General features: G+C 37.3%; 1 protein-coding gene across 3 annotated transcripts in view; it reads left to right on the top strand.

The window, feature by feature from the left end:
* LOC126203628 (transcription termination factor 2) overlaps nt 1-13,407 on the top strand; it is a 307,259-nt gene that overhangs the window by 242,350 nt on the left and 51,502 nt on the right. For all 3 annotated transcript variants that reach the window (XM_049938002.1, XM_049938001.1, XM_049938003.1), the window contains one exon: nt 9,227-9,387. In XM_049938002.1, coding sequence (XP_049793959.1) covers nt 9,227-9,387 — 161 coding nt within the window. The remainder of the gene's footprint in view (nt 1-9,226; nt 9,388-13,407) is intronic.

A 13,407-nucleotide genomic window follows, 5' to 3' on the forward strand; every position in this document is an offset into this window, starting at 1 on the left:
TCAACAGATGCAACATGCTGCACTGTATTGTTACACAAACTACCAGAGCGTGCACAGCAGCCTGACCCATGCAGCTCCATGCCGACTCATCTTCTCTGCATTCGGTTCTGTGGGTGGCCTCAATGTAGTAACATTTTTCCTTGTTCCCATCACGTTCAAAGTTGATGTAGATATCAGTCACTGTTCAGACTTCACTCTTGTGAACTTAACACAAAACTGTCCCTTTCATTGGATCTTGCCTCTATGTGTTCTGTTTTGGTAATCTATTTGTGCCTACCAAGTCTTTGCTTTCTATACCGATGACTTTGACTGTTTACTTTCCGGGCTGATGCACCATATGTGAGGCGATAGTTAAAATTAATAAGGTTTGTAGTTAGTTATTTTTGTTGAAAATTTCCATGTTTAGTGATTTTTAAATGTCATTGCCTTTTACAAGAGCTCGAAATTATTTGTGCGAAGAGCCAGAGAATGATGGAGAACCTGCCTCCTATAAGATCCAGTTCACAAGTCCACAACTCGTCTCACCAAAACTTGAATAAAATGTTCTAACTCTCTAAATATAATTCCCAGGAGTCAGGAACTACAATGAAAAATAAAAGTATGCTGTCATTAAAGGAGTATATTCCGGTAATAGTTCACATGCATTAGAAATAATTGTGCAATTAATTAAAGGTTTCGTATCATATTCAGTGTTCGACACAGTTCAGAGCTGACTTCCACTCGAAGTTCATTATCATCCTGTCTGCAAATGAAATACGATTAACTGCTCATCTTTAAAGTGGTGAATAAACTATACCCCTTGTCAACCAGTTTTCTATAACATAGTGTGTTGCACAAAAAGCAAAATATCTAAAATGCAAGTTCGTTTACACACAGTTGTACATTATAAGCACAATGTCTAATTCAATTGAAATTACAATTACGTCAGTCATCTTAAGCAACATCTGATGCTTAGAGGACATGGTCTTGGACGGAATGTGTAGGCACATTGGAGACAATGTCACAAGAGATATTTTGGTTTTATGCAGTTGTATGGATATCCAACCGGGGAAATTATAAATGAGTTTCTTTCTGTTTATGAAGTTATTCTTTCAAAAATGTCCTCAATCACTCCTCAAAACAATGGTACTATATATTCTTTAACTGAGCAATACACATCATTACAACTGATCATCGAATAACATCCTGAGTGAAGATATTGGTCTTTATATACTCTCGGTGCAAATGCCAAATGGAACACCTGCAGATAGATTGCTTCCAGTGTCGGCAGAACTGCTCACATTTACAGTGTCGTTAGCTGAAGACTACCAGTGTTCCTGATTTTTCTTTGAGCAAATCTGCTGTCTTTATGGTCTATAAAATTCTCAAATCGATAACTCTTAAACTCTGACTTCTGGAATTTTTCAAAAGGAGCTGAGTGGAGACTGTGACTTCTGAACTGTCTCTCTTCTTTCTGTTTCTGGAGAGTTGGTACAGCTCCATGATTACATTCATTAATTAAAGTGCTGTCACCTTAGCATTGCCTCTTAATTAGAAGAGGTAGATTAACTAACTTGTTTTTACACTTTTCGGTCTGAAAATCAGTTTTTACCTAATAATTCAATTGTTATGTTAAGAAGTACTCCACCGAGCGAGGTGGTGCAGTGGTTAGACACTGGACTCGCATTCGGGAGGACGACGGTTCAATCCCGCGTCCGGCCATCCTGATTTAGGTTTTCCGTGATTTCCCTAAATCGCTCCAGGCAAATGCCGGGATGGTTCCTCTGAAAGGGCACGGCCGACTTCCTACCCCGTCCTCCCCTAATCCGATGAGACCGATGACCACGCTGTCTGGTCTCCTTCCCCAAACCAACCAACCAACAAGAAGTACTCCAGGAAAATGCGTACTGTGTGTTTTTACATAGAAGACAAAGTAAATCCCAAAGTACAACTTTCTGTCTTCAATGTTACGCACTTCTGAAATTTCATAAAAAATTTGATTTTTGAGGAAACTAAATATTGGATCATGCTCAGTCTCATAGTCTTGCCAGGTGTTGTAACATTATATAAACATTTAATTTCACTTTACATTATTTACAACGCTGTCTGCTCTGCATGGACACACATTAGGGGCTGTTGGCTTGATCTTGGCTGAGTGACAGGGAAAAGCCTCTCTTCCTCTCTTTCACTTGCTATATATATTCAGTTATATATCCAATCTATATTGGAAAGCATTCTGAATTACTGATGCATTAGATAAGTGACTAAGAACATTACGTATTGTGGGACCACAACATTGTGCCTTACTGGAGATACTATCCACCCCCTTATGAACTTTTACTTTTTAGAGTCATCTTCATCACTTTGGATAGTGATGCGAGATTAATTTTTATTTCATTATGGGCCAATTGTATCAAGTAGTTTGACCATAGATTAACACAGAAAACGACCTCAGTGCAAGCTGAACTGAAAAATCTGTGTTGTATAAATGTTAATCAAAGATTATATCACTAAGCACTAGGATCGTCTTTGACTGGTAAAATTTTGTGGATCAAGTCAAGTTTAGCTGCAATTGTCAATTCATAACGTAGTGGCATTACAAAATGCCACTTTTGTTTTATACAAATACATATTTAAAAAATAAATAATAAAGAAGTTGTTATTAACACAAAAATTTTAAGTAAACACGTGAATAAGCCACTTGCACACTGCAGAAGCCTGATTGTTTTGTCTGTAAGGTTAGAGTAAGGAAATTATGGAGTATATATTTAACGAGTGCGCATAACTGACCTTGTAACAATTCTTTGGAGATGACTTTAATTAATGTGATCAATTTAAGGCTTTTTATAGTCACTTAGCAGCAGAGTAAGAAAGGGATATTCGATATATTTGCACTGAAAATTTAAGCACAATAATTTTTAAAGTAGCAAGTAATAATTGAATACCTCTTGCAAAAATGTTCTCTAGGCTTGAATAGCATTAACTACACAATTTCTATTGAATTTTTAACTACAATACAAGACTTAAACTGCCATGACAGCTACATGCATATTGATGCAAAACTAGTAGGAAGAATATGTAAGTCAGTCAGTAGTTATCAGGTGGTTGCTCAATGGTTGCAGCCTGGAATGCAGTCCGGAATTCCAGATCTGATCGCAGTTTGGTTCTGTTCCCTTCCCACCTGCCCGATTTGCCACTTCTTCCACCTCCAGTAATGTTTATTAATGTGCAGAATGCAAAGTTGTTAAATTTAGGACTCAACAAAACTAAATCACATGACAGTTACTATAACGGCAGCATTTGGCTTAAACAATACAAAATAGGTGTCAGTGCATCAATGAGGAACCTGAAATGGATGAGACTGTGCTCATTAGGAAAGTAATCTATGAAAAAATTCCAGTACCAACGCAAAACGGCGATAACAGGAGTCACAATGCATTGAGGGTGGCATTTACTAACTGTCTACTTACACAAAAATAGGTACAAAATTGGAATAGATTTTTAAGGTGTCAGTATGAAACCCTGATTTTCATTCCATTTCTTCTAGTTCCAGTTCCTTAATTTTTGTATCTAATTTCAGTGTTACAATTCTCATTTCGTGTTGGACGAGGAGGCACTGTTCTTTTACTGTATGTTTAAGCTCAAGGCACTCTAATCTTATTTTGTAGAATTGCTATCTTACATTAAAAAAAAATTTTTTTTGGTGCAATTCTGAAACTGTAAGTTCTATATCACAGTTGTGCATTGTGTGCTGTACATCTACATTATCATTGTTGCCAGCTCAATATAAAAACTTTGTTTGTTTGTCTTTATTTTCATTGTTGTAAACAACAGAAGAACAATATTTTCATCTGGAGTTAGTAGTTTCCTTGTTTACTGATGTGATTTAACTGCAACCTTCACTATTGTTTAAATCTGCATCAGAAAAAGAAATGAACAAGAATGTAATAAATAATATTATAAATTAATTTTTGTGCAGCAAATTTATTTAAAAAAGTCTATATTAAAACCACGACATGTAAGTTTAGGATGGAAAGCTACATTGTCATTGTAAGGGTTGTAAACAGGAATAAATTGTAGCTTCAAGGCAGCAGTTAGCTTCTGTGCACTTTTGTAGCAATAGACCTGATGAAATTACTGCCTCCACTTATATGCATTTCAGCCTTGAAAAGTTGTAATAACATTTTTGCTGCAGCTTACGCAGCACATGTAATTACATGAAGATGAAACGTAGTAATCATAAAATCCACATTAAAATAGTACAACTTGTCGTCTGTGAATGCTTTTTAGGCCCTTTTGTTATTATTGTTAAAACACATTTTCAAACTTTTCCAGTCATGATTTGACTCTGTGTTCGGTGAAGTAAAGGCAACAGCAACTTTGTTCCGCACCTTTTTCTTTTTTGACCATAATTGCAAGCTTCAAAACGTTATACCAAATCAACAAAAGTGTTTTTTTCTGTGGGATTTGTGATCCACCGTTAGACACAGCAGGCTCCATCTTGCACACAGTTTTGAATATCCAAAAGTGCAGATAGTTGCATTCACACTTCCTTGGCTAATTGACAGATGCAGCGCCAACTGCTGAGTTGTAATGTGTCAGTCATCACGAATGACAACATCAGCTCGCTGCAACATGTCAGATGTGACAGAAGTGAATGGTCTCCCTGCCCGCTGCACATCGTGGAGCTCCGCTGAACCACCTTCTGATGACCTCACCCTCCTTACCCAGTGACTAACTGTACTTCTGTTGACAGCAGATGCTCCATAGACTTTGCACAAGTGTTTGTGTATATTTGACACTGTTTCTTTAACTGCAGTGAGAAATTCAATGGCAGCACGTTGCTTGTAAAATACATCATCTACACTGTCCACTGGGGGCCAAACCACACAATAACCCGGGGTTCAGTGTGGGGTGGGTGGAGTGCTGTGGCCTGTTGAGGGGTTGTGAACCACTGAGGGCTATGGCGGGTCGAAGCCTCTCCATTGTTTCTAGGTTCCCAGTTTAATACATACATACAATATCATTATAACACCTACTAGCCTCCAACATTTTAATCCCATTAATTACTCTCTACCTAATGTTTCTTTTAGCCATTGACCTAAACCTCTCCCATGACTTCAACCTTGCAGAAGAATCATCATCATTTTCTTCTTTTTCTTCTTCTTTTCTTCTTCTTTTCTTCCCCTTCCCCCTCCTCCAACAATGTAAGTTTGCTGACATCATTTTGCTGTGCTTTAGATTCCTTCAATGTGTATTAGGTTCTTAGGTTCTTCCTTCTCTAATCCTGCTAGCCAGCAAAATCTAGTGCTTAGCTGAATTTCAGATTTCCTAGAAAATGTTTTCTCTGTCCTTGTTTTGATTGCCACTTTTTCGCAGTTCCCTTTGTCTTTTTACAAATTCAAACTGTCATCATTCAAATTTTGCATTTGCTAATTCTGCCTGAAGACCACAAATCTTTGCCTCCTGCTCTTTGATTATCCGATTGTTCTGGCATAATATAAAATTCCGTGGAAGAGCCTCATTGAGCATTCCATTCTCGACATCACTGCTGTCAACTCAGTAAAGCCATAATCTAAAATTTTCACGAAACAGTCCCTGTTCAGCTAATCTGCAGCACTCAGCTGATCAATTTTATAAAGCCTTAACACCAGCTACAATGAAAGAAAAACAGTAGATGGAATGCAATAGAAATTTATGGTAGTGTTTTGTATAGTTCTCATGTGTAAAATTCAGCCTAAAATTGAAATCTTAGATGTGAGAAGAAAAATACACTTTTCACACTGTTTTGCCATATTTAATGTGAGAGTAATGCTTACATAAATGTAACTACATGTTTATTATATTTATACAAACAATAAATGTTTAAGTGTCTCCTGTTCTGTTATTTGTGTAATTATTTACAACAGCTGAATTCATAATGATTATGCAGATGCAGTGTTTTCAACCTTAGATTAGATTAGATTAGATTTACTTTTATTACAATTGATCCGTAGTGAGGAGGTCCTCCAGGATGTGGAACATGTCAGAAAAACAACAATACATGACAAATATTTACAACTAAAACAAATAAGCTAATGTACCATTCCACAGGTCCCAAGTGGAATGATCGTCATTTTTTAATGAACACTAAGAGTCATTTAACAAATACCAATGCACTGAATTTAAAATAAAAAAGTTTTTTATTTATTTATAAGGTAATAAACATGTAATACAACTACTGTAATACTTATTTACAATGAACACATTACTGCACTGAAATGGTGCAGAAGTTATGTTGTACTTATATACAAATCAGTTGGTTTTACTAAGAAATTCATCAATGGAGTAGAAGGAGTTGGCCACCAATAAATCCTTTAGGCTTCTCTTAAACTGAATTTCATTGGTTGTTAAGCTTTTTATGGCTGCTGGCAAGTTATTGAAAATGTGTGTTCCTGAATAATGCACACCTTTTTGTACAAGACTAAGTGACTTTGAATCCTTGTGAAGATTATTCTTATTTCTAGTATTGATTCCATGAATTGAGCTGTTGGTTTGAAAAAGTGATATATTTTTAATGACAAATTCCATTAAGGAATAAATATATTGGGAAGCAGTAGTTAGTATCCCTAGTTCCCTAAACAGGCTTCTGCAGGATGTTCTTGAGTTCACACCACATATAACTCTTACTGCACGTTTTTGTGCCCGGAAAACTTTAGCTTGGCTTGATGAATTACCCCAAAAAATAATCCCATATGACATTATGGAATGAAAGTAAGCATAGTATGCCAGCTGTTTCATTTTTATATCCCCTATGTCTGACAAAATTCGCACTGCAAACAGAGATTTGTTAAGACGCTTCAGCAGTTCTGTGGTGTTCTCCTCCCAGTTGAATTTATTATCAAGCTGTAATCCCAAGAATTTAACACTGTCCACTTCTTCTATCTTCTTGTCATCGTATGTTAGACATATACTCTTGGGGCACCCCTTACAAGTTCTGAACTGCATGTAGTGTGTTTTTTCAAAGTTTCGTAACAAAGAATTGGCTAGGAACCAGTGATTAATGTCCACAAACAATTTTATTGGCTGATCTTTCTAAGACTACACTTGATTTGCTATTTATTGCAATGTTTGTATCAACGGCAAACAAAACAAACTTGGCATCTGGTAATGTTACTGATGGAAGGTCATTGATATACACAAGAAAAAGTAAGGGCCCCAAAATGGAACCTTGTGGGACCCCACATGTAATTAGTTCCCAGTTGGATGATGCCTGATAGCTTGATACATGTCTCTTTCCTACTAACACCCTTTGTTTCCTGCCAGAGATATAAGATTTGAACCATTTTACAGCATTTCCTGTTACACTATAATATTCTAGTTTACTTAAAAGGATATTGTGATTTACACAGTCAAATGCCTTTGACAGATCACAAAATATACCAGTTGCCTGCAATTTTTTGTCTAATGAATTAAGCACATTTTCACTGTAAGTGTAGATAGCCTTCTCAATATCAGAACCTTTTAGAAATCTAAACTGTGACTTTGACAGTATGTTATTTGAGATAAGAAGGTTATAAAGACGACTGTACATTACTTTTTCGAAAATTTTTGAGAATGCTGGCAACAGTGAAATTGGACGGAAATTTGATGCTATTTCTTTATCTCCCTTCTTAAACAGTGGCTTAACTTCAGCATATTTCAGCCATTCAGGAAATATTCCACTGATAAACAACTGGTTACACAGATAGCTTAATATGTTACTTAGCTCAGAATCACATTCTTTAATTAACTTTGTTGATATTTCATCATACCCACTAGATGTTTTTGATTTTAAAGATTTTATGATGGACATTATTTCTGTTGAGGTAGTGAGGGTCAAATTCATATTATGGAAGTTACTGGAAATGTCTGGTCTAAGGTAATCCATAGCAGCATCTACCGAACCTGACAACCCCATCTTTTCAGTAACAATTATAAAATGTTTGTTAAAAAGTTCTGCAACACTATACACATCTGTCATCAATGTATCATTTACTCTTAATGCTATTTGTTCCTCTTCATGTCTGGTTCTACCGGTCTCCTCCTTCACTATATCCCATATTGTCTTTATTTTGTTATCTGATATGACTATCTTTTCCTTGTAATATATTTGCTTTGACATCCGTATTACAGTCTTTAATATTTTGCAGTATTTCTTATAATGTGCTGTAGCATCAACATTGGAAATGTTTCGGATTGACAGATACAGTTTTCTTTTTGTTTTACAAGATACCCCTATTCCTCGAGTAATCCATGGCTTCTTTGTAGACTTTGCTCTAACCTTGGTAAGTTTTGGGGGAAAGCAGTGTTCAAATAAGGTAAGCACTTTATTAGCAAAAATGTTATATTTTTCATTCATGCCATGATCACTGTAAACATCAGTCCAGTGAATGTCTCTGAGGAGTGTCCTAAAATAATCAATTTTTGGCTTACTGATTACCCTCTTGAGCTCAGATTTAACAGATTTTATATCCTGTTCAGTATTAACATTTAACAGAAGGAACTGCATGTCATTGTCTGAGAGGCCATTGACTATTGGTTTTGTAATATAATTTTGTTCATATGCATCATAGGTTAACAACATTTTGACCACCTTGAAATCACATCTCTGAAACTAAGAGTTCACATGTAAGAACTGAGAAGAACCCACCTACCTATGCATCTGTACTCCACAAGCCACTGTACAGTTCATGGTGTAAGATAGTGCATATCAGTATTAACAATTTTTCATAGTCTCTCTGCCTGTATGCCTCTGTATATGCCCTAATGTGTCTCACCTTATAACTATGACCCCTATGTGGCATATATGATTTGAGTAGTATGTGCATGCAGCCTTTGTTGTTAAAAACATCTTGATAGTATCCCGACTAAGTAGGTACGTTGTTACAATCCACAGGAGACGTGCAACAAATCCTGCCAGTATTGTCTGAAATATGTACCAGTTTAAATTAAGCAGTTGGTTGAACATACGTAAAATAAAGATTATACGAATATTAACAAATGACCTATTATTAAACAATGCTATTTAAGCAAACAGCAAAAGTTGTTGCAGGTGTGAAGAGAGAAAAGAAAGGAGAATCTCAGATACAAAGAAGTACTTGTTATAGAGAAGTCAAGAATGTCAGTTGTATGTTACTATTCAGAAATGTGTTTGAAAGGTTGAGAGAATATGCAATATAAATTTGGTAAGATAAACAACACAACTAATTGATTTATTTATTTCTAGGTAAAAAGTCTGCTCTGAATGTTGAAAACACTGGAGTAAGCAAGGAGCTGGCTACAATGTACAATCACATGAATAATATACAGGATGTGAAAACATTTCAGATATTGGTGTTGCTTCTCCGTTTGAGACAGTTATGTTGCCATCCAGGACTGATCAAGGCTGTAAGTGCAATTACAGGTTTTTTCCCCCCCTTCCCATCTTCTGTATGAAGTAGTCTTATAAAACAAAAGTACACAGAGTAATAAAGCAGGTAAGACTTTGTGCTCCTCATATAAATAAAGCCCTGTTCCACTCTAAAGCAACGATTCAAACAAAAATAATCCTTGTCACCTGAACTGAAACGTTGTTTGACCGAGAGTGGAAAGAACCCAAATGCAAGCATTAAAATACCTCTGAAACTTACACCACCATCTCTTGATTATGTGGTGCTGCTAACAGGGTGATGTCACTTGAGATTCTAACTTGTATCAGTTGTGTGACATCACAGGATTCACATCCACAAATGCAGGAAATTGGTAGTGTGCCAGCTCTCATCTACTGTGCTGTGATTGAAGTGCAAAAGGTGAATGGAGACCACAGAGACAGTGGTGCCTGGAGATGAACACTTTAGTCATCAGAGAACTATGTATAGTTATAATAGAGGGAAACATTCCACGTGGAAAATATATATATATATATATATATATATATATATATATATATATATATATATATATATATATATATATAAGGGAGAGGGTAAGGAGTCATTCCAATCCCGGGAGTGGAAAGACTTACCTTAGGGGGAAAAAAGGGACGGGTATACACTCGCACACACACACATATCCATCCACACATATACAGACACAAGCAGACATATTTAAAAACAAAGTTTTTGTTTTTAAATATGTCTGCTTGTGTCTGTATATGTGTGGATGGATATGTGTGTGTGTGCGAGTGTATACCCGTCCCTTTTTTCCCCCTAAGGTAAGTCTTTCCGCTCCCGGGATTGGAATGACTCCTTACCCTCTCCCTTAAAACCCACATCCTTTCGTCTTTCCCTCTCCTTCCCTCTTTCCTGATGAGGCAACAGTTTGTTGCGAAAGCTTGAATTTTGTGTGTGTGTTTGTGTTTGGGCTCTCTCTCTCTCTCTCTCTCTCTCTCTCTCTCTATATATATATATATATATATATATATATATATATATATATATATATATATATATATATATATATATATATATATAACAGAGGGAAACATTCCACGTGGAAAAAATATATCTAAAAAGAAAGAAAGTGATGAGACTTACCAAACAAAAGCGCTGGCAGGTCGATAGACACACAAACATACACACAAAATTCTAGCTTTCGCAACAAACGGTTGCTTCGTCAGGAAAGAGGGAAGGAGAGGGAAAGATGAAAGGAAGTGGGTTTCCCTCTTTCCTGATGAGGCAACCCACTTCCTTTCATCTTTCCCTCTCCTTCCCTCTTTCCTGACGAAGCAACCGTTTGTTGCGAAAGCTAGAATTTTGTGTGTATGTTTGTGTTTGTTTGTGTGTCTATCGACCTGCCAGCGCTTTTGTTTGGTATATATATATATATATATATATATATATATATATATATATATATATAGATAGGGAAACATTCCACGTAGGAAAAATATATCTAAAAACAAAGATGATGTGACTTACCAAACGAAAGTGCTGGCACGTCGATAGACACACAAATAAACACAAACATACACACAAAATTCAAGCTTTCGCAACAAACTGTTGCCTCGTCAGGAAAGAGGGAAGGAGAGGGAAAGACGAAAGGATTTGGCTTTTAAGGGAGAGGGTAAGGAGTCATTCCAATCCCGGGAGCGGAAAGACTTACCTTAGGGGGAAAAAAGACGGGTATACACTCGCGCGCGCACACACACACACACACACACACACACACACACACACACACACATATCCTATATACAGACACAAGCAGACATCAATATACGTGTGGATGGATATGTGTGTGTGTGTGTGTGTGTGTGTGTGTGTGCGCGCGCAAGTGTATACCCGTCCTTTTTTCCCCCTAAGGTAAGTCTTTCCGCTCCCGGGATTGGAATGACTCCTTATCCTCTCCCTTAAAACCCACATCCTTCCGTCTTTCCCTCTCCTTCCCTCTTTCCTGATGAGGCAACAGTTTGTTGCGAAAGCTTGAATTTTGTGTGTATGTTTGTGTTTGTTTGTGTGTCTATCGACCTGCCAGCGCTTTCGTTCGGTAAGTCACATCATCTTTGTTTTTTTATATTTTAATGGGATAGGTGATTCTAGTGGTAATCTCTACTTAACTTCTGTCCCTTGTTTTTTTTTACTTCTGTAAGGTCCTTTATAGAGATGTAATCAGGACTGTGCAAGACCGGTGTATTGAACATAAGCGTTACACACGCCTACAACAGCCAAGCAAATCCGCTATTGCAAAACATTGCCTTGACACCGGTCATCGTATGGAATACAACAACACTGAGATTCTGGCTTGCATGTCCAGCTATTGGGATAGTGTTATTAATGAAGCTGTTGAAATCAAACTATCAAGCATCCTTATAAACAGAGATGGTGGATTTTGTTTAAATGCTGCTTGTAATCCGGCTCTGTCTCTCATCAAAAAACAAAGGGACAGAATTAATGCTACCTCACCTGTTGATTAATAGTCACTATCGATATTTCTGATGTTGGTTACCTTTGGTTGTGTGTTGACTCTGCGGTTACTTGTTCTGTGTGTGGTATCTTCCTTGTTTTTCCTCTGTGAACTGAGGTATTAAATTCCCTTGCACATTGCTTCCTTCTTGCAGTTGTGCCTTGAGAATGGCAGGGTGTGCTCCTGTCAAAATATTGGTGGTGGTCGACGATGTCACCTGGCAGCAAACCCATTAGTTATTTGAACATTCAATTTGCTGGGAAAAGTTAAGGTCTCACATTGTTTACCTCTACGGGGAGGAAATGTATCATTGCCTGTGGAGGTTGGATAAACTTTGCAGCAGTAGAGTAAGGTTGGAATGTGCGTTATCGTTTTTATTGAAGTGTCAAAATCATAGTGTGGTTCCAACGTTTGCTAAGGTTGTGCATCATATTAATTCTCCTGCCACCAATCGCATCAAGCAACGTGCTGGTTTAGCTCTTGTTCATGAAAGGATCCACTATACTCGCCGTCTGGTTTCTAAGGAATTATTTCATCTTCATTTAATGATGGCGTCTAATGTTTCTGAATTTTCTTGAAGTTGGGTGGACGGTGCCTCTTGGTCGCAGTCTGACTGGGAATTTCAATCTTTAAATGCTCGTCATCGGTGAAGTTTGAACGTTTCCTTTGCTCAGTGTCTAATTCTAATTTTAATTCTCGGCGTTCTGTGATCAATCTCACGGAGAAATCGTTTGACAACACAGCTTTGTCTGTGCTGGGGAAAGGTTTGAATTTCGCACCGACGCCTAAGAGTTTGCCAGTCATTGATTTTATTAGTTCTATTGAACAGGCTGTGTATAAACTACCTTCCTAGGCTGCGGAAGAGGTTAGGAGGGAAGCTTCTCGTGTGTTGACTGGAGCCCATCCACCCAAGTGTAGCATTACAGCAGCTGAGGCGGCTGCTTTACGATCACTGAGAATGTATCCTGATATTGTTATTTTACCTGCAGACAAGGGAAATGCCACGGTTTTGTTGAACAAGCACGATTACATTCAAAAGATGTAGTGTCTATTTTCTGATTCGGTGTATCGCAAAATCGGAGCTGACCCTACTAAGAGTGTTGAGAGAAAGACTAATAACCTCCTGAAGAAAAGTTCTTTGTCACAGGAGACTACCAAGAGTCTTAATTCTTACTGTACTGTACCAACTAGATTATATGGCCTCCCTAAGGTCCATAAAGAGGCTGTTCCATTGAGGCCTATTGTTTCTAATATTGGTGCTCCGACATATCATGTAGCTAAACATCTTGCTAGTTTGTTGAGCCCACTAGTAGGTAGGTGTGAGCACCACATTAAGAACTCTGCAGATTTCTTATGTCGATTGCCGGGATTGCGTTTGAATGACTCTGATATTTTAGTCAGTTCTGATGTAGTTTCTCTTTTCACTCGCGTTCCTCTCTCTGATTCATTGCAGCTAATTGAGGTTAAGCTTGGTGTCGACTTAACAAATTTGTTTTGACATGTCCTGACTTCCACTTACTTTTT

This window comes from Schistocerca nitens, chromosome 9 (assembly GCF_023898315.1).
Source record: "Schistocerca nitens isolate TAMUIC-IGC-003100 chromosome 9, iqSchNite1.1, whole genome shotgun sequence".
NCBI lineage: Eukaryota > Metazoa > Arthropoda > Insecta > Orthoptera > Acrididae > Schistocerca > Schistocerca nitens.